Here is a 21,557-nt window from a genome sequence, read left to right as displayed (position 1 = left end):
TAAGACAACCAGGGGCCTTGTGACACTGCTCCATTTTTATTTCACATACAGAAGAAGATCATGTAATTAAGTACAAAATGTAATTCACTTCCATTGTTTTAATTAAGGCTAGCTAACTACTCTTGCAACCAAGGTACTCAGCAAAGTACCTTCATGCAGGTTCTTTATGAGTTGAACTTGCCCTTTCAGGACCCTAAAACAGTAAATCCTTTTGGGGAAAAACAAGAATATTCAACAAATTCCTGGTTAAATACCTGAGTGTACTTATTGCAGGGTGCTGGGCCTGACTGCTAGGGCTGTCAGTGATGGCTCGACTAAGGCTGACTCAAAGGCAGCCCGAGCCCCTGCCTGCAGCCATGAGAGATGCAACTCTTGACCCAAACCATCCCAGTCTTTACACCTTGTACTGAAAAAATACAAACCAATGCTAGAAATGTGGGTTATCATGAAACCCAAATTGTGGCTTGGTGGTGGCTGCTGTTGCAATTCCTGCTGCTGGGACAGTTTTCCTGGCTGATTTGCAGAACACTGGCTACGAGCTGCCTTGGCAGCAGCTGTCTCCCTTGCAAATCATTAACACTGCACACAGACACCACAACAGGCAGGATCAGTTCACTTAGAAGGAGCTTCTCTAAATGCCATGAATTCCCTGGAAACATGCCTATTTCTAAATGCTGTGGAGAGCCCTGCCACAGCACGTTCCACTGTTCCGCAGCAACAGGCTCCCTCACTCCTAGCAACTAACCCCATAAACAGCTAAAGCCTTGCTGCTGTCAAAGCAGGCTGGACTGCAGTCATCACCACTCCCTGGTCTGCTGCTGTCACGTGGCTGGGCACACAGAGCTCATGCTGAAGTGACCTGGGACAGCTGTGCTTACGGCAGCTGGATGAGACAGACACAGGCAGCAAAAGCTCAGTTCAGGGCCCCTGAGCAGTGAAGCTGAACTGATTAATGTCTCAGTTAATGGCTGAGACAAACAATAACGACAAAACTAGAGGTAAGTGCACCTGAAGCCAGTCATTTCAGACCACTTGCAGTGGGGAAGCTCGGGGTGCAGAGCCTGCTTGTTTCACTAACAGTGCTGTGAGGAAGAGGTACAGTAAAATCATTGCAAATGTAAACTAGGTGAATTATCACATCTTGAGGGAAAAAGTGATCAGTAGCAGGAACCTTGTGCCCTCTGGCACCTGACACTGGATGAGAAGTTGAGACATTTTTATCTAGGTTGCAGCAATAGGTAAATTCACTCCTAGGCCAGTTAAACAAAAATGAGCATCATTCACGTCAGCGTGGGAACATCCTTTCCACCAAGCAGCTTATCCTCAGTCAGCCTTCTTGGAAATCCGGCCCATCTTGGTGCGGATGTTTCGTAGGAAGAAGAAAGCCACTGTGCTAATGATACAGGTGACTTCAGCTACCCAGAAGGCTGTGGCCCAGTTGTAGTGCTTGGCAATTGTACTGAAAGGCAGTCCAGCCAGGAAACCCCCAACTGTAACAAGAAACAAACACAAAGCTAACAATATTTGTGCGCTCCCATATTATCTATCAATACCTGATTTTGCATATATAACAATTCCTCAGGCCTGGTTTGAACTTTAAGCACAATGCAAAACCTGTCAGGCACAGCACGAAAGCATCCCTGAGGCTTCCAGCTCCATTGTCTCTCTCCTTAGGTGCCTTCCCATCATCAGTAGCTTGGCACTCAGGTGCTAGACCATGCTTCATCAAGAATGTGCATGGGTTTTGTTTGTTTTTTGGGGAAATGGGTATTACTTACCATTGGCCATGAGGGCCACTATGGCATGGGAGGTGCCGCACAGGTTGGCAGGGGCACTTTCGTTGGCTATGACCCCAAACAGGGCAATTGGCCCATACGAGGAGAACCCAAACACAGCTCCCAGAGTCAGAATCCACAGCTGTCAAAATCAAAAACAGGATCTGTGAATCTCACCACTGTCAGTTAGCAACTGTTGACAATTCTCAGATTCTATACGTGGTTCAAGGGAGTTTTGATATTTTCAGGCTGACATCAACTCCCTGACCTGCAGCCAGAAGAGCTCAAGCCTGTAGAGATCCCACATCCATAAAGGCCAGCCGCATCTCCACCACCCCATCTTGCTAGCCAGTGCAAGCTCTCCTTCCTCCCACAGGAGGAAAGGAGGATGTAACACATCCTGTGCTGATTTGCAAGAAACAGAACATGGAAGAGAAGAGGGCAATGAGGCCATGAAAGCATGGGAAAGAACTGTGAATCAGGTTGCTTTCATAAAACAATCCTGGAGATACCAACTGAAAGCTTTTCTCAGTTTAGATGCATGGGACTGATCAGAGCATGTTTATTTGTGAGACACCTCTTTCTGATAACCTCTATGTTACTAGACTGAGAAACAAACAAACAAACAAAAAAATCCAAACAAACAATCCACCCCAAAACCACAAAAAGCAACAACAATCAAACACACACACACAAAACAACAACAACAACAAACCACCACAAAAAACCCAAAACCCCCAACAGTCTGAACTTCAGTGTTAAGCTTATGCTCTAAGAAACCTATCTGGCCCAAAATTATCAGTCTCTTGCTTGCACAACAAACACCCCCACCTTACAGCATGCTTTTAGAATTGCAAACACCATTTCAAAAAGCCCAGGAGGAATTAAGTGCCATCTTATTTTCCAGATGTGAAGCAGAAAAGTTAGGAAAACACTTGCCAGAAACTAAATAAGAATGCATCTGCCAGAGCAGAATCATTCTTTCCAATCTCATCCACAAAACCCCTTAGCTAGCTATATTTTACCGGATGAACAGAGGTCCTCAGAACCTTCTGTATAAAACTTACAAGTTACATAGTTAGACTTTTTAAAGTCAGTTAGTGTACTCAAATTATCATAAGAAAATGTTTCTTTTGCCAAACTTACAGTAATCTTTTCTCAATGCCCTGGTTCTAAGCTCTGAGGTGCTAACCAACCTCTCAGGATAGGAGTAAGGCAGATCAGGGAAAGAAGAAGCAGGCAGAGGGAGAAAAAAATGCAAGCAGAAACCTCATGTTCTTTTAGGCCTGTAAGATCAGCTAGAGGTTGCAAGGCTACAGTCCAGAAGTGGTTTTCCTGAAGAAGAAAAGAAATGAAAGGAGAAAAGAAGTTTTATTTGTTTAGCAATCATAAGGGAAGATGCAAGTCCCATCTCATGTAAAGCTTGGAAGGCAGGCTGCCCGCAACAATAGGATAGCAGGAGCACCCCAAGCCAGGCTAAGCCAGCCCTTCTCCATAGTGCAGACAAAGAAACCCTTGGGAAAGGTGAGGAAAACAATCACGTTCCCTGTCATCAAACCTCCCTGCTCCAGGGCTACCCCTATAACTGATGGCCAGCTGCTGCATGTGCATTACCTTGGGAGAGTCACCTGTGACTGTGATCCGGAAGAGAAACATTGACACACACATCCCAGCCATCATGGAAAGCAGCAGCGTGTGCCGAGGATTCCCATAGCTTGACAGGCCCACCTGTGACACAAGGAAGGAAAGCTGAGAGTCAGAAACTGGAGGGACTTCCTTCTATACTTGGAGTGATTAACACCATCCACAGCCCAGTCAGAAACGTGGATGGCGCATCAACAGCACATCTGTTGGCATGCCTTGTTAGTGTGGTTTAAGGGCTGCACACAAACTGTGCTAAACAAAAGCTCTTAGTGATGAACGATACTTCAGTTATCAACCACTTCCACCCTGAATCTGGCTCCGGATCCCACCACTGGATTTAAATGTGGGGGTTTTTTTCCAGCCAGAAGACAACTATCAGCAAACAGTTCTTCAACTTGCAAATCTGGAGACCACAGTCAAGCAAACAAATTAAACAGATTAAACACCTCAGATCTGAGAGGCATACTGCAACCCCTAACATCAGCACAACCTATTCCCCAGCGCCTTCTGGAGTGTTTGGCAGCTGCGCCCACGCACATGGCAGAACTGAGTATGGGCTGGTTTCTCTGCTGTGCTCACAGGCACAGCATCCTTCCTGAGCACCTTAGTGAAGCAGTGCGGATTGCTGCTGTGCTCTCTGCCCAGCATGCCCGAGGGTGCACATGACTTACTTTTGCTACTGCTCTATCAGAAAGGTATCCAGCGGCAATGCTTCCCACCAGGCCCCCAATCTCCAAGGCACTCATGTAGGAACTGCCTAGAACACAGATGAAGCAAAGAACAGCCCATCAGATTTGGTCAAAACAGAAAAGTTGCAGTGGGCTCCAGACCAGTGCCACTGCTGTCAGCTCACAGAGCACTTGAGCAGCTCTGCTGGACACAACCATCTGGCTCATCCCTGTTCAGGAATGCCTGTCTGCCAGTCCCAGGAAGGTCCTGGCACTGGGGTGCTTGGTGCATGCAGTAATTTCATCACTGTGTTATTTCAAAACCTACGTGTATCTAAGAAGAAAGCTAGGAGGTGGGCAAACAAGTCCATCAGGTGGAAGGGCCTCTACCCAGGCAAACTCTGGGCAACACCTCCCAGACTGCAGCCCCAGAGCTTGATAATGCAGTTTTGCATCTTACCCACAAGCATGGACTGTCCCCTCTCCTGGATCAGGAAGAGCTGTCCCCAATCAGTACAGCAGGTTTTCACTCCAAAAACAACTAGGTAGCCAGTTGAGAGCACCCACAGGTATGGTGAGAGCAGCAGCTCTGTCAAGGTGCTGTTGTCACTGGAGGAACCTGTAGGAAGGTTGGGAGGAGTGTTACCACAGCTCAAACCACACCAACCAGCAGCCCAGCAGACAGTTCTGCAGGCAGGATCAAAGCATGAGAACATCCCCACACACAGAGGTATTCACAGCTGCTAAATGGTAGTGAATGGCTCTGCCTCCCCTTTGTTCTGGTGATTTCAGAACCTCTTCTGTCATTTTATCCCATGTTCATTAAAGATTTGAAAAGAATAATCAAAACACTACTCCCAGTAATTTCCTGTATTGCAGTTGCCAGAAAACCCTTCAAAAAAGTTGTTGGAAAAATTACCTCTAGACTCTTTGGGAGTGTTTTTAAGCTGTGCCTGTGAAAGCCACTGCAGAAGCCCAAACAAAGATGCTTTGAGATGCTACCTTGACTTTTGTATCAATCTTCTAGGAACACCAACAAACTTGCTCTCCCCCCAGAGAATGCTCTAGGGAAACAATATTCTTTTCTTTTGCAAAGAGGTTAAGTCTGGCAGCACAGGCAGTATGGGACAGCATGGAACATAGGTTGAGTTTCTACTGGCCTTTAAAATCCTACTGAAAACCTGTGTTGCAATTCTCATCTACATGTTCGGCTTTCAGAGAAGCGCCACACTCAGTGGTCTGAACAAACATTTACTAACTAGATGTCCTAGGTTAGGACAGAAACACTGAGCAGAGTCCACCGTGAGCCAAGGGGTCAAGAGAGCCTAAGGTGGGGTGAGGGGAGAACCGCCTGTCCACTGCCAAAGTGGAGGAGCAGAAGGTCAGGCTTAAGGAAGCATTCCCTGCTGTTGTACTTTTTCTCTCTCCAACATCCCACCAAAACTACATTCACAATCTGAGCACACAAGGCTCCAAAAAAAAAGTGATGCTGGTAACAGGAAGATACAACATATATGGGGAGAGCACGCCCTGGGCATCTCAGCAACACACAGGTGTCTGCTGGCAGGCTAAGGAGCAAGGCTAAAAGAGGGCTAGCAGCAGGCTTTTCCCCTGCTCTGTCACAGTCTCAGGAATCCCTACCACCAGCTCCTCCCCACAAGATAACAGTGGGGCTTTATTTACACCATTTCTAACTTCAATTACCAGAATAAAGCTGCCAAAATCAACCCATTACCACACACCTGCCAAACTGTGACTTCAGAAGTTGGACAGGACGGGGGTGTCGGTATGCTGAGAGCAACACGTCTGTTACAGAATACAGACAGAAGGCACTACATCTTCTCCTCTAGCTGCCTGCTTGCATCAAAGTCACACGCTCACCTTTCTTCCCTTTCTTGGCTCCTTGTTCAATGTTGGGCAGCCCAACATCCGATGGCTCGTTTTTAATCAGAACAAGGCACACAAAAGAGACAACCATGCAGGTGAAGCCAGAGAAGGACAAAGTCTTGCGCCAATCGTAGTTCATAGACACAAGAGCAGCGACAATGGGGCCTAAGCCTCCAGCCAAGTTCATGCTTGTAGACAGGACTGCCCACCAAGTCCCAAACTGAGAAGGCTCAAACCACTGTGCAACAAGAAAAACAGCATGAGGTGTAAGAGAGTGACAACACGCCCGAAAACCCTCCCATGAGGACCATGATGTGGGGTTGGGGAAATTCAGCCATAGAACTCCAAATGCAGGTAAAGGGAACACCCACACCTCCCTACTTTAGTCATGCAGGGAACTCCAAATCTTACTCAAGTATCAGCCATAAGAGTTTGACACTCTCACAGTGTGAGCCAGCTCCAAGTTATTTCCATTTACAGACCAGGAAACTGAGACGTGAAGCAGGAGAGGCAAGTTTAAGAGCACATGGTTTTGTGTACTCACTTGCTAGCGTCCTCCTGGAGAGGTCTGCTGGCTCAGGAACTTGGATGGATATGCAAAGAGTCACAGGGTAACTTTAGGACACACTGCTGCATTAAGTATCAGGCATGATGGGCTCCATATTGCAATGAGCACTCAGAGCCAGAACCAATTGGGTGGCTCTTGTCAGCAGGAAAATATCTGAGACCTACATTCGTGACCATCTTCAGAAAACACTACGGCTGATATTTCTGTTATTTAGGCCCTTCTTTTCTGTGCATTCAACTGTCCTGGACAGCCCTCTCCTCATCAGCTAGGGGAGGCTAGTTGCCTCACAGAAGGGCAGTAAAGTTGCTTATCTCTTTCCCACCCCGCCCCACAAGTACATGCAGTACATTAATTCCTGGGTTTTACATTTTCCATGTGGGATCAGCATAAAGCTAACCAACCTCCTTTCCTTCTGAGGGCGAAATCAACCTGGTCCTTTTAGAGTGTTACAAACCCCAAGTACATACAGCTTAGAGACTCATCTCATGCCATTCCTCCATCTTATCCAGTTTTCTATGTGAACCACCTGTGATTTGGAATTCCTAAGTTGCCCAAGCGTGCAGACAGAACTGTGCTCACTGCTCCCTGACCCACAGCAAACCCTGGCTTGCAGCAGCAGAGACAAGAAGTCTCGTGTGCCTATGCCTAAAATACTCCAACAAGGTCTGTCTCTACGGGGCAGAACTGCTACCAGGAGATGTTACTCACCACACACAGGTACACTCAAGGCACATAGGTGCAAGGACTACAAACTGAATCTTTGCTAGAACAAGCAGATCCCCGCATACTGAAATTTGTTCCTCAAGCAGCAGAACACAGATAGTGCTCTGGACCTCCTCGGCTGGGATAGAGCGTGAGAAAAGCTGCAAGTCCCTCTGGATTCTGAGCAAGCACGGTCTGCAAAGCCCTGAAGCCAGGGCAGGTCAAGAGAGCAGCGGCAAGTTCCCCACCTTTCTCAGCACTCACCTTCCGCAGGATCTTCCCGCAGGGCGGCCAGCCCAGCCCCTGGGCCAGGCCGTTGAGGAACCAGAGCCCGGCGAAGGCCATGACGGTGGAGCTCCAGGAGAAGACCACGTTGACCAAGCCCACCATGAGGAGGCCGGAGGAGAAGAGCCAGCGGGCGCTCATCTGGTCCGAAAGGACGCCGCTGATGAACTTGCTGATGGCGTAGGCTGCAGACTGGCTGCTGGTGATAAGACCTGCGGCGGGCAGAGCCCGGGGGTGCCTCAGCTCGCGGAACGGCCACCTCCGGGCCGGAGGGGCGGAGGGGAGCGGGACCGACACTCACCCAGGTCGTCCTTCCCCAGCGGCACCTCGGCCATGACGGCGGGCATGACGAAAGAGAAGGTTTTGCGGTTGAAGTAATACAGCGTGTACCCCACGAACATGGCCGCGAAGATCACAGCCCGGTACCGCCCGTAGCCGCCGGCCGCCATCGCGCCGCGCTCCCGCAGCGCTCCGGGGCGCACCGCACGCGCGGGCACGGCCCCGCCCCGCGGAAGCTCCGCCCCGCCCCGCCCCAGCGCCCGGCACACACGGCACCGCCTCGCACAGCCCGTCCCGAAGAGTCACTTTATTTTTGGTTGAAGAGGCCAGAATGGACAACAATGTCAGATGCGCATTCGCAGCCGTCGGACCCCGCTGGTGTGTGTGGCAGCAGCAGGGACGGTCCGAGGAGGCAGGAGGTCACGGCCAGGGACAGGGAAGGTCACGCGATTAAATCGTTCAAAGTGCACAAAATATCGAGGAAGGAAGGCAGTTGCCACCAGACTTTCCAGGTTTGGTTGATCCGTATCACTGTCCTTGTCACTGACTACAGGATGTGTCAACACGGCCCATCTTTCCCTCTCCTCTGCATTCAATGTTCAGAAAATGCCTTTTCTGAACTTTTAAAACAATAAACAGAATGTTTTTGTCAAGTCTCACTTCATGGTTTTCGGACTCTGCTGCAGAGCACAGGCCATTTTAACAAACAGCTTGTGGAAAACAGACACAGCCGTATCTCAAAGCACAGAGAGAATCTACCTTCCCAGTTTTGTTCCACCTTCCCATGAATCCAAGTAGTAATACACCTCCCACCAGCTGAAATCACCCATTTGCTGTAAGACAGGGCCTCATATGCAAAGACAACAGCACTTCAGGTCTGTATCCTTCTGCAATCATCTTCACAAGGGTGGGGCAGAGTTTATGTTCCAAGATACTTCCTACACCTTAAGATGTTTCTTTACTGCTTTCTCCCCACAGGAAAGTCACTTTGGTGACTTCTCTACTGAAACAGAGACAATTCTTGGTTGGGCAGTCTGCCACGCATAATAGAAGAAAAACAAAAACCAATTCACTAAGTTAGTAGAGGCAAAATCCGCAGAAAGAACAAGAAAAAAAATTTACATCTCTATCCCATTGTGTTGTTAGACTCTTGTTGTGTTCCATTTACATCATAACTAACCAGGTCCATAAGAAAAACAAGAAAGTAAGTATGAAATAAATAGATGCTGACACTTGTGGGATTTCAGGGTGTTACAATTCATCATTCTTCCTGCTTTCTCCTCCAGCTTCTGCCTTCTCTTTTTTGGACCCTGTGGAATGAAGCAAACTCAGTTTCACACTGCAATGTTTTTCACAGCGTGCAAAGCACCACTAAAGAGTCTCTGACATTTGCAAAATTTGCCACAAAACTTGCAGTCCACGGTACAGACGTTTTGGGGGTTGACACAGCTCCGTGGAGCTCAAGACATGAACTCTCTGCCCCTGTTAACAGTGCTGCCCTGGCAGCAGGAGCAGCACAGCAGCTCTCAACATAGCCTGTCTCACAGCCATGGGACTGGGGCACAAAGCAGCAGTGGTACATTAGAATTCTACTCTAAACAACAAAAACATAGGAACAGCAAGGAACCAAAATTTGTCTTCCTGTTTGCAGAATTAACAATGGATCAGTGGTCAGGAGTTCTACCATCATACTACCTCTTACAGCTAAAAATCTGCAAAGGAGCCCCCAGACACCATGCACCTGCAGCTCCCAAGTTCCAGATCATTAGCAAAACATTTACCCACCGGAGTCTGATCCAGGCTTATCATCTATTGCTGCTTTCTCAGCTGTAGGAGGTTCCTTGGCTGGATCAATATCCTCCAGTTTGTCTATGTTTAAAGCAGAAACAAAAGTCAAGGGAGAACACACAGGAGACAAGGTGCAAATAGATTAGGTGAGTAAAGGTGAGGTTAAACCAGCCAGCTGTGGTACCTCAGCAGGACTGTAATAATTCACTCTCAGAGTGAATCACTCTACAACACTCAAGAGAAGCACCACTAAACTGCTCTGTAATCCCTTCTGAGTGCCAGGCTTTATGTCCCCAGAAGCCCTGGAGACTGTCTGGTTGCACAGGCAGATGACCTTTGGAGCTGTGACTATGAGCAGAATCCTTTGCTCAGACCGATGAAAGAGCAGGAATGCTGACAAACAGCACTCCAGATTTAAAAGGACCAGGGCACTTGGGACATCTTAGAAAGTTAAAAAACTAAGTCCTAGTTCCCCAAGAGATTTTTATTTTTTTTCTGGGGTCCACCTAGACCACAAAACTTTCTCATCAACAATTCATTCTACTCATTTATCTAGGACAGGACCTTGAGTATTTGGCTCGGTACATCAAAGTGCAGTCAATGGCCTACCCTTCCTACAAGTCAACAAGCCAGCAAGACAGGTACTGACTATCCTGGGAAATTTATATATTATTTCTGCTTGTTCACAAAAACCCCAAACAAATAGGGGGGGAGGGCACCGCAATACATAGATTTTTCCAGCTGTCTTTGAAAATTAAGAGCAAACTCAATCTCACAGTTAACTACTGTTCTCCCTTCTTTAGCTCCTGCTCAATCAAGAGAAACACCATGTGATTATATAATAGGGAGTTACATACATGCTCCAAGCCTGCTACTTACCTTCTTGTTTCCCCTCCGTGGGAGGGATAGTATTCTCAGTCTCAGGGGCTGCTGTGGTATTCTTGCCTGAATCAGTTTTTGTGGCATTCTTCTCCCTTTTGGGTTTGGGTTTTGCAAACTTGGCTTTATTCAGGAGATACTGCACTTCCCTGTCCAGGGCTGCTATCTTGAGCTCTATATCTTTAGAGAGCAGCACAGGTTTCTCAGTAGGAGTAAGCTTGTTCTGTTCAGCCAGCGTCTCATTTTTCCAAATCTGTGGGATGCGAGGGAAGAGGTGCTTTTGGAATGCTTCTGGGTTCCAGGAACTGCTGTATATCACAGTATCTCAAAGTCACTGCCCCTGGCTATTCTGCTTTACTCAGGACAGCTCTGCTCTGTGCTACATTTCCACCAACCTCTCAGTTACCCAGACACAGGACAAAGACAAACAAAATCCAGCGCCTGCCTTTAAAAACTGAGCACAGTCAGGTCACTTGGCTCCACCCCCACGCTGAAGACAATTCCACATGCACTATAGGAACCACTATTCTCCCCAGACACAATCAGGTCAGGTCAGGCTGGGCATTAGGAAACACTGAAACACGCAAAAGGTTTGCTGGTGGCACAAAAACAAAACCTGCACATTCTACTCCATGACCTTGAGCGAAAGTATAGCTACACATATATATATACACACACACACACTCTCTATATATATACACATACATACATACATACATATATATAGAGAGAGAGAGAGAGAGAGTACATATATAACCCAATCTGCCACCCCACTCTCCCCCAGCATCACTCCGTCCTTCAGTACCGTTGTTTCGTTGATGGCTTTTTCCAGTGTACTCAGTTCCACTTCTGTGAATATCTGGTCAGACTCTGGAATCATTCGGGCTCCCCTTGTAGATAAGAAATCTTATTTTTGTTAAGTCAAGCAGACTGCACTTTGACAACTCTGTGGTTACAGCTCCAGTACTTCTTAAACATCACAACAACCATGCTGGACCATTCCTGCCCCCCATTCTGGACAGAGCTCACATGTGCCTGCTCACAGGTCCTGGAGAACAGGACACCAGGAAGTAGGGTTCTCCTCGCCTTTTCTCAGGAAGTGCCACTGACTTTCACATTCACCCTGGTCTCATTCTGCTGGCAGCTCATACATGACCAGCTGCATGACATTCCTTCCCAAAAGCCCGTCCTTACCTGAGAAAGATGGTGGAGTGATTGAGTAGACTTTCCAGAGCAGCCAGGCGTTCTGGCCACTTTCTCCTTTCCTCAACACGGAAGAAAAGGTTCCTACAAAGCTTTTTCAGCTCTGAAAGCTTGTCTTTCAGCTCCTGAAAACGGGGGAGAGGAGAAAGGAGACGGTTTGACCACTGTCTAACATTGGCAACTTCAGAAGTTCTAACTGCATTTGGTTTTCACTCTATCAAATACATAATTTCAGTGCAGTAAAAAGAGCCACATGACTAAGCTTTCAGTCAACAGGGTCCTGCTGAAGCTCCTGTAGAAACATCAATGGCTGGGACAACTTATTTTGTTCTGTGCATAATGCACTTGATGAAGCAAGAAACTCTCAAGAACCATATTACAAAGGTTCTGTCAGCCTCTGTGGTCACTTCCATATCAGTGACAGCTGACTAGTATCTGACTGCATACAGCAATACCTTTGTTGCAGCTGCATAGCCCTCCTCCTCCATCCAACTGGAAGCCTCACTAAGCTTTTTGGAAATTTCTTCTCTCTGCTCCTCTGTCGAGACAAACTGATACTCCTCTTGGTAAAGCTTGTCCTGAAAAAACAGAGCAAGCACTCTGGTCAAACACCACTGAGCCTGGAAGTATAAAAAGACCAGAGCACTCATTTGCAATTGGGCTGGGGTGCTGCCTGCACTCTCCCCAAACTGAGCTCTGCTCCTAGCAGAGCACTGCCAGGAGCACAATGGTAATACACCAGGTACAGCTATGCCCACATCCCATGATGGCAACACTGCAACAGTCATTATTGCACACTCAACACTAGTTGCTTCTTCTGCACAACAGTCCCTGAGAAGCTGTAGCTTCTTTACAGTCTGGGGCCAATTGTTCAAAATGTTAGACGTGCTGAAGGGAAGCTTCATTTTGTATTTAGGAAATACGGGCCTGGGAAGCCTAACAGCATTAGAAAAGGTGACTGAAAGACAAAACCGGGGCTCTTCAAACCAGCTTTTCGCCAAGCTCAAACAACTCCCCTGCACCCAGATCAGCCAAAAGCTGTGCAAAACACTTCTACGGCTCTCCTGAAATTCTAATTTCTTTATAACCTTCTCTTACCTGGGTCTCAAAGATGAATGACTCCAAGCTGTTGGCTGATTTTTCTCTTTCTTGCTTCTCGAGATCTCTGATTGTCAAGTCTTGGAGTCTAACATGCAAAGAGAACAGAAATCAATGGCAGAAAGTGACTTTGGTTAAGCAGCACATCCCATACACTGCCTTCTGAGGTCAGCAGCACCCTATGTGAGCCATCACCATTCCAAAGCAATTTACTTCCTTTAACCTGAGTTCTAACTCAGCAGAGCCATTTCAAACCTACTTTTTCATTGAGTTCTTCAGTTCGTCTTCTTCCAGGTCGGGCACATCATTTACATCCAGCTCCATGGTGATCTCATGGACAAGCTTCTGCTTCTTGGGTGCTTTGATCTTCTCTTCCTCTGTTTTGGTAGCTGTGCTGTCACTGGAACTTTTGGACAGTTCTTCCTCTTTTGCAGTTTCTCTGTTTTCTTTGGGACCCTGTAACACAAAAGTACGTTCTCAAGCAAAGGAACAGATTTTCACATTCTGCAATTCTTTTCAAAGACAGGGCACATCAGAGATAGGAGAATTCCACTGAGAAAATGTTATTTCTCAGGTGCTAAAACCAGTCCCATTCCTTCAATCTGATGCTCACCTGAGGCTCTAATTTCTCGCCTTCTTCCTTTCTCTGTGACTCTACTTTTGGAGAGGCAGTTTCTGCTTGACCTGAAGACTGCTGTTTCTCTTGTCCCTGCTCTTCAGCAGCATCTACAGTATGGCTTTTCTGGTCTTGTTTCTCCCCCTGCTCTTCTTTACCTGCTTCTGCTAGGCTCTCTTCCTCTTCCTGGTCATCACGAGCAAGTAAAGGGGAAAGCAAAACAATGTTTTAAATGTGGAAAGTCCATGCAGTTTTTCACAGCACAGGTAATTCTACATAATTGCCACAGCAAGACAAAAGGGCTTCCTTCCAGTAGCAGTGACCCTGGGGCTCACCTGAACTGAGTCTGTCAGGTTCTCTCCGGTCTCCGGTGTAGGGCCACCACCCCCAAACAGGCTTGAGATAGTGTTTCCAAGTTCTGTTGATGGGAGACAAAAAATTCAGAATGTTACGTATCCGGAGGAAGAAAGTCATCTTCAGCTCTCAGTCCTTCCCCTCACAATTGCGATGACCACCCAGAGGCTCCCTTGGTCGCGTAGGTGAGTTTCACACGCTCCAGACTCATACTTCTCCAACCTCCCTGCACGTCCTTGTGTGCACAGGCATGCATACAGTCAGAATGTGTAACTTCCCCACCCCAAACCCGAAGAAACACAATACTTGTAGTTACTTCAGCCACTACAGGTAACAAAACAGTCAGTATGGACATCAAAGTTTCGCATTTACTTGTCAGTGTTGACTCCTCCTCCAGCTTGTCTTCCACCAAGGTCTCAAACACCGATTCCACCTTGGAAATAGAAGCTCAGGATTAGTTTTAAGCAGGGACCAGAGAGAGGGACAGAACTGAAAAATACATCAGCTGACAACCATCCCAATGGGTGGTGCTTACCCGGTCAAGACTCAGTATACCACTCTCATCCATGTTGAAGTGTGCTTTGATGCCTTTGGATTCATAGTCAGAGTGCTTCTTGAAACTGTCTCCAACTCCCTTTAGCCTCACAGTAGTGAGATTGAGAGAACCAAAAACTCTGATGACACAGAGACAAAAGCAGAGAGAGAACTCAGGATAACAGTGCTGCAGATACAGCCAATCCCTGCTCTTGCTCATGCTGGTGGTGATGGGTTAACTGCAAAACTTGGCAGGGCTCGGTTTGCTAAAGGACATGCAGCTCAGAGGACAGATGTGCCAGTGCCGGTCAGAGACACTGGCAATACATTTCCAGCCAGGCAAGTTGCATTGCCACCGAGCTGCTGGCTCGCATACTGGGCTCAACTCACCGCAGGTCATCCTGTTTGAGGAATGTCAGATCTCCATAGTTGACATAGAACTCAAAGTCATCTGTGTAGCGGTTGAAAGTGATTACTTTGCGCTGGGGATAGGGTGCCATGCGCTGGAACAAAATCCTCTTGTTATGCTTTAAACTCCTGGATTTATCATCCTCCTCAACTTCACGAGTAAACTCCACCTGCATCACAAACAGAAAATAAGACTCAGCAACTGCAAACTGGCATCTTACATCAGCAGTGTTTGACTGCTCTGCCTCATGCAAAAGTTGGGAGGCAGGCAAATATTCCTCAACTGATATTTGGATATCAGCCTGACTCCTTGGATACTCCGCTTCTATTAAAAAGAAGACTTCCTTCTGCCTTCTTCATTAGATTGGCAGAAAGATCTCCAGAGCTTCCATACTCAAAGGAAGCCGAGAGGTTCCAACCTGGATCGCTTCTCAAGCACAGCCCCATACCTTGCACAAGAGAAGGAAAACCAAAGGTTACCTGGATAGGAAACACGGCAGCATCCCGAACAATGAAGGGCTTCACCTTAAAGGCTTTGCTCAGAGCAGCTGCCTGGTAGACTGCACCCATAGCAGCAGCCTCATCGGCATTGATATTCTTGCCCAGCTCTTCTCTACAAAATGAAAAGCAAGACATGAAGTTTGCAGCCTCTGCATAAACAGCAGCTTGTCAATGGGAGACAGACTAGAAGGGGGCCTCACATACTCACTTGCCCACAGCTTTCAGCAAAACCTCCTGCACTTTGGGGACCCGTGTGGCACCGCCAACTAGAATCACCTGGTCAATTCCATCCTAGGGATTGGAAACAGTCACCTTGTCTTAAGAAAGCAGTTTTGGAAAGCTAAGTCCAGGTCTTCCTTCCCCGGTCACCACATGCTGACATGGTGCTCTAAGATCACCCACACTACACCCTACTGTCCCTGTACAGGCCAGCGCCCAACAGATCTCAGATGGACATCAGTCAGGCCAACAACGAGGCACCTGGGGCCAGGTCTGTCAAACAGTGACAACATGACCGTGGCTTCAAGCCATCTGAAACATGGAGCTTGATTCAAAATTAGACAAACTATAGCTCAATGCCATAGGAGACAGTGACCCCAAGATCCAGTTGGATCTGAACAGACAGAAATCCAGATTCTAAGAAATAACTCAGTGTCTTGCACTGATTATAGGAGCCCAAAGCTGCTCAAAACTCAGGCAACCTAGAAAGCGAGCATTTAACCCACAGTGACTCCCTCCAAAGGATTGCCACAGGTTTGGTCCAACTGCAGCCCACAACAGGGCTCCCTTTAGGGAGTGTGCAAAGGAGAAGCCCGAACACCCATAATTCTGTTTCCAAATTCATTCAGTTAAAACTTCATAAATGAGGCCAGAACCAGTATCCAAGACAAAAAGAGGAAACACCATTATTTCAAACCCACAGCAACAAGAGTGAAGTGTTTTAAGACAAAGAAGCCCCTCCTCCAAGTCCCTAATTTCTGGTGGATAGTGCAGGGGAAGCGTGACACACGTGCCCTGCTTTACACTGCAGCAGGCAAACTCTCTGTAGCACCAATATCACTGTCACAAGAGCAGGCATCTACCTCCTAACAGTTCTGATAACTCAACCACTGATGCCTCAATCATGATGTGGCAGCAGCTCCACACACAGAAGCTTCAGGCTTGGTAATGCATTTTCTTAAACACACCATGTTCATCTCTGCGCTACTCAGAGCCTGCTGCACGGGTCCTGGGACGCGCTTGAACAAGTCATAGCACAAATCCTCAAATTCTTGTCTTGAGACCTTGGCTTTGAAGTCTATGTCATCCAGTAGTCCCTCAATCTGTTCAGAAAAAACAAACAAACAAACAAACAGGCAAAATTAAATTAATTGTGGGGCATTTTCCAAGCAAAATCTTTGCCCAGTGTGCAAAAAGTTCTGGCTTTTGTAACACACAACAGACCTGACCACACTCATCTGAACCCTACCATTGCTAGGGTGATGAGAGGACGGAACATGGGTGTAACGGACAGCTTCTCTCAGTGAAAGTTTATTTAACATACTTGACACGAATAACTCTTCTTCAATCCACTCAATCACCGGTGCTACCAAGCGGGCACAAGCTGAGAGGGACCACCGGGAGCGATGCTCCTCAGCAGACCTGCGCTGCAGAGGGACAGCGTTCCCTTACACCAGTCCTCAACCCACCCCACGCTTAGCCCAAAAAAAGCAGGAACCCCCAGCAGGTCAGACCTGCGCCATGTGGTCAGCGTTTGCACTCAGCACAGTTTTCAGGCGGTTGGCCTCCTTCAGCAGTTTGGCCATGGCCCGAGGATTCTTCCTGACATCTTTGGAAGGGTGCTGCTCATTAAAGAGTTTTGCCAAGTAGTCCCGGAGACGAAGCTCCATCTCTAAACCTCCAAGAGTACGGTCAAACCTGAGCAAAAGAGTGAAGAGAGGTGTAATAACTGAAACCAAATTGAAATACAAACAAATTTCATGTATTATTTCACAAATATGCAGAGCAGCAAGTAGTCAAAAGTAGCTGCAGTATTATCAGCTGTGATGACTGTGAAAGAATAAATGTTGCCCCCAAAATAACACATTATGAAAGAAAGATAGAAATAAGAGATTCACCACCACAACAGCCTTTCAACAGGAAATTTCATTATATTTTATGTAAGTGCCTTATTGTCAAGCATGTCAAACAGCTGAGAAGCCAAAGGACAACTGTATCAGGTCCCAGGTATTTTCTTGCAAACAGCCGTCTAAATGCTTTGGAGTTAAAACTGCTGGGCTGGGTATGCACAGCACTCCCCTCTTTATTTGGCAATGCATTAAGTACACTGCATTTTCATTCCTCTCTAGAAGTATGTTCCTCTTTGTCCAACTGAGACGCTCTATAAGATTATATGAAATGGAATAGGCTTACGTGGCTTGAGGCTATCAAATGCAAGCCTAAAGCAAACTAAGTACACTGGTTCCCTCCTAGGCTGCTGGAAGTTCTGTTACCTTCTGCAAAAGACAGGAACACCAAAACTATTCCCAGCTGGAGCTTTCTTGCTCCAAATGTTTCCCCCCTCAGCCATCCAAATTACTGTACTGAAGCCTCACTGCAAAATTCGACATAATGAAGAGATTGTGAAAATAGTTTCTTTTCTGAGACCTGTGGGATTTGTGCAACTCATGTGGAATTCTTACCCAATGCCTTGGATCTGCAGTTGAGGTTGGGTTCCCGAGTCCTTAGTTTTCACTGTCTGATATGTAACAATGGTACAAACAGTGCTTCCTGCTCCCATGTCGTAAAACATGATATTCTGAAAAGAAAAGTTGGGACAGTGAAGCAGAAGTACCTGGATATCCCCCACAAAGAAGGAAAGAACCCTTTCAGTGTGATACAGGCCACAGCTATCCACTCCCTGGACTGACTTTACACCATAAGGGCAGGACTCATATTTTGACCAAACACGGGCGATGTTCAGGGTCATGTTTGACAGGAGACAAAAAAACCTATTAATCTATTTCATAGTTCAAAATCCTTAGTTTTTCTCTTTCTTCAGCCTCAGGAAAGTCATGTACTTCTGAGTCAGTGTCCCAATACTACTCTAATCACTGCTGTTATTTTCCCCAGCTAACAGGCAAGGAACAAATACAGGTTTACAAAATGGGAACTCCCAGGACCTGCCCTCACTCCAGCAGCTTTCAGGCTTCACCATACATGCGCACAGGGTTTAATCTCTTTGTCTTGTTGGTGAACACACAAAAATGGGGGAGATTGCTTGATCAGCAGAGTCCACTTTAAATTCTCTCGATTTTTTGTGCAGCACTTCTTCCCCTGCATGCAGGCAACTTGGCAGGACTCTCCACATCTCCCAAATGCACCTACCTGTGCCGTGGCATTGATGTCTTTCCTCCTAAAAACCCCGTAGTTCAATGCTACAGCTGTGTTGTCATTGATCAGCTGCAGCACCTTGAGGTCAGCCATGCGGGCGGCGTGCAGCACTGCTCTCCTCTCCGCTTGGTTGAAGTAAGCAGGAACTGTGATCACTGCGTCTTTGATGGGCTGCTCTGAAACAGTTGCAGGGAACTCTGCATCAGTGCAGCCACATGCAAAGACTTGTTGAGATGGAGTGACAGCAGCAAACCCAGAGCACCCAATGTGAAGACTTGCTCAGAACGCAACCGTGCAGAAGCAGCCAGGATCCCTATGGACGAATCTCTGTATCCTGCTGAAACCAAGCAGACCTGGCACATTCGCACAAAGCCACAAGTCTACTGACCTCTCTTTCACATGCCAGGATACTCTCAAACGCTCTGAGAGTAGCCTTCCACTTCAACAAATACCATCTTCGTGGAGCCTTACATTGTCACTGGATGATACTCACTCTCCAGTAGAAAGTCTTTGGACTGGCTGTAGTGTCACTGACCACATTACAAAGCCTCCTAATAATTCATCCCCTTTTCATTATTATGGTATTTCATTAGCAACACCATGTGAAATATGCATGAAACCTCTTCTCTGTTAGCAAGTTACACAGCAAAGGGCTATTTTTTCTCCTTTAGTTCAGCTCCAACAGCAACTTTCCATCCAGAACTGCTACAGCACAGCCTTCACAGAGCCACTTGCACCCTCCACTGCAGCCACCTCCCATGTGCCTCCACTCTGATCACATGTGAGAAAGAAAATACTTCACTTTTCTCCAGGGACTGCCTGTAAGGCTCTATTGCAAGGTTAGGTGGTAAATGGGGTGTCTGCCCCCAAAAGTAGGATTAAGATCCCAAAATTCCATCATATTAGAAAAAAATGATAACTGGATAGCTATTAAGTTTTGCTTACAGTCAGCAGCTAGAGAAACAACATCCTGTTTCTAAAACCTCTGAGTTTCTGAATGCTTTCTGTCTCTACTCAAATTCTATAGTGTACAAACACATGCACATACAAACAAAAAGAGCTAAATCCTTCCAACCTGCAAATTCCTCAGCCAGACCACGTGAATAGTTCAGGACCATCCCCAGAATCTCCTCGGGAGAATACCACATCGTTCTGCAATGGGAAAGAAAATGATGCCATCAACGGTGAGCTGCAGAAACCTGGCAGCTGAAGTCCATCCCATAAAGAACTTAAAAGCAGCCACTTACGGGGACAGCTTGAAGATAACAGTCTGTCTTGTCTCATCCTTCACCAGCTCATGCTCCGGGAATCGGGACTGGTACAGTGCCACGTGGGGATTATCGATCCGCTTACCCAGCAGATCCTGGAAGTACCGGAATGCCACCTTGGGCGTCCTTATGGACTGCAGAAAAAAAAAAACCAAAAACACATCACCCATTTGCACTCCTTCAGTTACACTCTTCACAAATCAACCTCTCCCAGACTATGTGGGGAACAACTCTTGCTATGGGAGTAGGAGCACGCAGCCACCACACAGAGCCAGTAACACATTAAGGAGATGAGAAGCACAGGACAACAATAAAACACTGGCTCAGACATTTATCAGAACGTGGGATGCATGCATTCTGTGAACAGGAACTCTTACCATCCCCAGCGCACCATCACCAAAGAGACGCTCGTTCTCCTTCAAGGAAACAGCCACAGGTGTTTTCCTTCGTGACTCCCTGAGGAGAGAGAGGGAGGAATAATCAGTTGAAACAGGTGAACATTCCACTCTTCAGTGAAGAAAGATGTTATTCCATTCCAGGACTAAGGGAAGGTGCTTGGATACCTGCTGTGGAGAGGGGGGCTCAGCCTCTACTCAGCTGAGGGGCTACCAGAAAAGCCCCCCCACCCCCTTCAGTGAGACTATTTTTTGCTTCCCTCCACCCATAAGCAAAGCAAGACAGTTCCCCCATTCTATCTACTACTGCTGAATTTCAGGGAGGTGGGTGAGAAATCTCCTTGTTATCTCCAGACTCCCAGAAACTGAGGACATTGCTGATCATATGTCCTCTCTCACCTGCAGATTCTTCACTCAGTGGCTTGAGGATGCGCTGCAGCTGCAGCTGAATGGAAGAGATGCACCTGCATCACAAGTATGGGCTTTGAACAGCTGCAGCAAAACAAACCTGGCTCTGGGCTCCCTTGTGGGGACCTGAGAATCAGGGGACAGGTGGGAACTGGGTGCCCTTTTGGGTTTGCACCACAATGTGTCCTTAACCACGTGGGCTTTCAGCACTTGCTCGAAAGGTACCCAAAGTGCACCCAAACGCCTTAAAGGTGAGTTAACAAACTGCCCTGGACAATGCCCCACAGCTGCCCAACTGGAGCACGACTGAGTCACAAGCGTGCGTGGGAGGACGGGAGCCTTCCTCTAGCAACAGAGGAACAGGGATGGCCGAGTCCCAGCCACCCTCCTTTTCCGCCCGCTCCCGGCGCAGGTCGGGGGGTTTCAGCCGCGGCAGGACAGAGCAGATCCCGCCCGGTACGCCTCCCACGGCAGCACTCGCTGCGCTGCAACAGCCGCTCACTTGTTCAGGACGATCTCCATGGGCACCCCAGGCTTCACGATGGCGATCTTCATCGACTCGCTGCCCACGTCCACCGACATCACCGCCACGGGCTCTGGAAACAAACCCTCGGTGAGAACCTGCTCCCGGCGTGGGCGACCAAGACACAGACGTGCCCGGACGGGCCGCTGGGGTGGCACTTAAGCACCGGCCGCTCCTCCCCGGTGGCTCCGCACCGTCGGCGTCGTAGCCCAGGCGGGGAGAGCCCGGGGAGCCGCCGCCTCCCCGCACCGTCCCGCACGTACCTGCGGCGGGCAGGGAGCAGAAGAGAAGCAGCCAGGACAACGCCCAGCCGGGCAACCGCGCCATGCTCGGCACCGCTCGGCTGGGTTCGGCTCGGCTCGGCCCGGCGCGCGGAGCAGCCCCGCCGCGGCGGCCCCCGCC

At 47.9% G+C, this 21,557-nt stretch overlaps 2 protein-coding genes across 3 annotated transcripts; both read right to left on the bottom strand.

Moving 5' to 3' along the window:
* Positions 1–15: 15 nt before the first annotated feature.
* Positions 16–8,014, bottom strand: SLC37A4 (solute carrier family 37 member 4). Of its 2 annotated transcripts, XM_040084937.1 has the most exons (9): positions 7,831–8,014; positions 7,509–7,741; positions 5,969–6,212; positions 4,548–4,706; positions 4,091–4,176; positions 3,390–3,503; positions 3,045–3,110; positions 1,779–1,917; positions 16–1,490 (listed from the first exon to the last, which is right to left on the bottom strand). In XM_040084937.1, exons 1-9 carry the CDS (start codon positions 7,976–7,978, stop codon positions 1,324–1,326), a joined length of 1,356 nt encoding a protein of 451 aa, XP_039940871.1. In that variant the 5' UTR covers positions 7,979–8,014; the 3' UTR covers positions 16–1,323. The 2 variants fall into 2 exon arrangements, with proteins under 2 accessions (XP_039940871.1, XP_039940872.1); XM_040084938.2 differs by lacking the exon at positions 3,045–3,110.
* A 928-nt stretch (positions 8,015–8,942) lies between these two features.
* Positions 8,943–21,550, bottom strand: HYOU1 (hypoxia up-regulated 1). Its single transcript, XM_040085064.1, has 24 exons — positions 21,419–21,550; positions 21,135–21,228; positions 20,207–20,285; positions 19,809–19,963; positions 19,637–19,713; positions 18,556–18,737; positions 17,871–17,986; positions 16,923–17,106; positions 16,377–16,511; positions 15,398–15,480; positions 15,169–15,301; positions 14,671–14,858; positions 14,282–14,420; positions 14,119–14,179; positions 13,728–13,810; positions 13,390–13,578; positions 13,036–13,232; positions 12,777–12,864; positions 12,134–12,256; positions 11,670–11,803; positions 11,281–11,365; positions 10,476–10,728; positions 9,594–9,677; positions 8,943–9,118 (listed from the first exon to the last, which is right to left on the bottom strand). The coding sequence occupies exons 1-24, from the start codon at positions 21,480–21,482 to the stop codon at positions 9,060–9,062; spliced, it is 2,985 nt and encodes a 994-aa protein (XP_039940998.1). The 5' UTR covers positions 21,483–21,550; the 3' UTR covers positions 8,943–9,059.
* Between the last annotated feature and the right edge of the window lie 7 nt (positions 21,551–21,557).

This window comes from Hirundo rustica, chromosome 23 (assembly GCF_015227805.2).
Source record: "Hirundo rustica isolate bHirRus1 chromosome 23, bHirRus1.pri.v3, whole genome shotgun sequence".
NCBI lineage: Eukaryota > Metazoa > Chordata > Aves > Passeriformes > Hirundinidae > Hirundo > Hirundo rustica.
The sequence above is the reverse complement of the archived record's forward strand: the minus strand, read 5'-3'. Positions and strand labels throughout refer to the sequence as shown.

Bases quoted from the DNA above. Each gene is read 5' to 3' on its own strand.
- SLC37A4 (XM_040084937.1), bottom strand. From the start codon at position 7,978: ATGGCGGCCGGCGGCTACGGGCGGTACCGGGCTGTGATCTTCGCGGCC. The intron at 7,742-7,830 runs GTGAGTGTCGGT...TGCCCGCCGCAG, and splicing joins GCTGGGGAAGGACGACCTGG to GTCTTATCACCAGCAGCCAG. The intron at 4,177-4,547 runs GTAAGATGCAAA...TCTGTGTTCTAG, and splicing joins GGGACAGTCCATGCTTGTGG to GCAGTTCCTACATGAGTGCC.
- HYOU1 (XM_040085064.1), bottom strand. From the start codon at position 21,482: ATGGCGCGGTTGCCCGGCTGGGCGTTGTCCTGGCTGCTTCTCTTCTGC. The intron at 20,286-21,134 runs GTGAGCGGCTGT...CTCTCTCCTCAG, and splicing joins ATGGAGATCGTCCTGAACAA to GGAGTCACGAAGGAAAACAC. The intron at 11,366-11,669 runs GTAAGGACGGGC...CTTATCTACAAG, and splicing joins CACTCCACCATCTTTCTCAG to GGGAGCCCGAATGATTCCAG.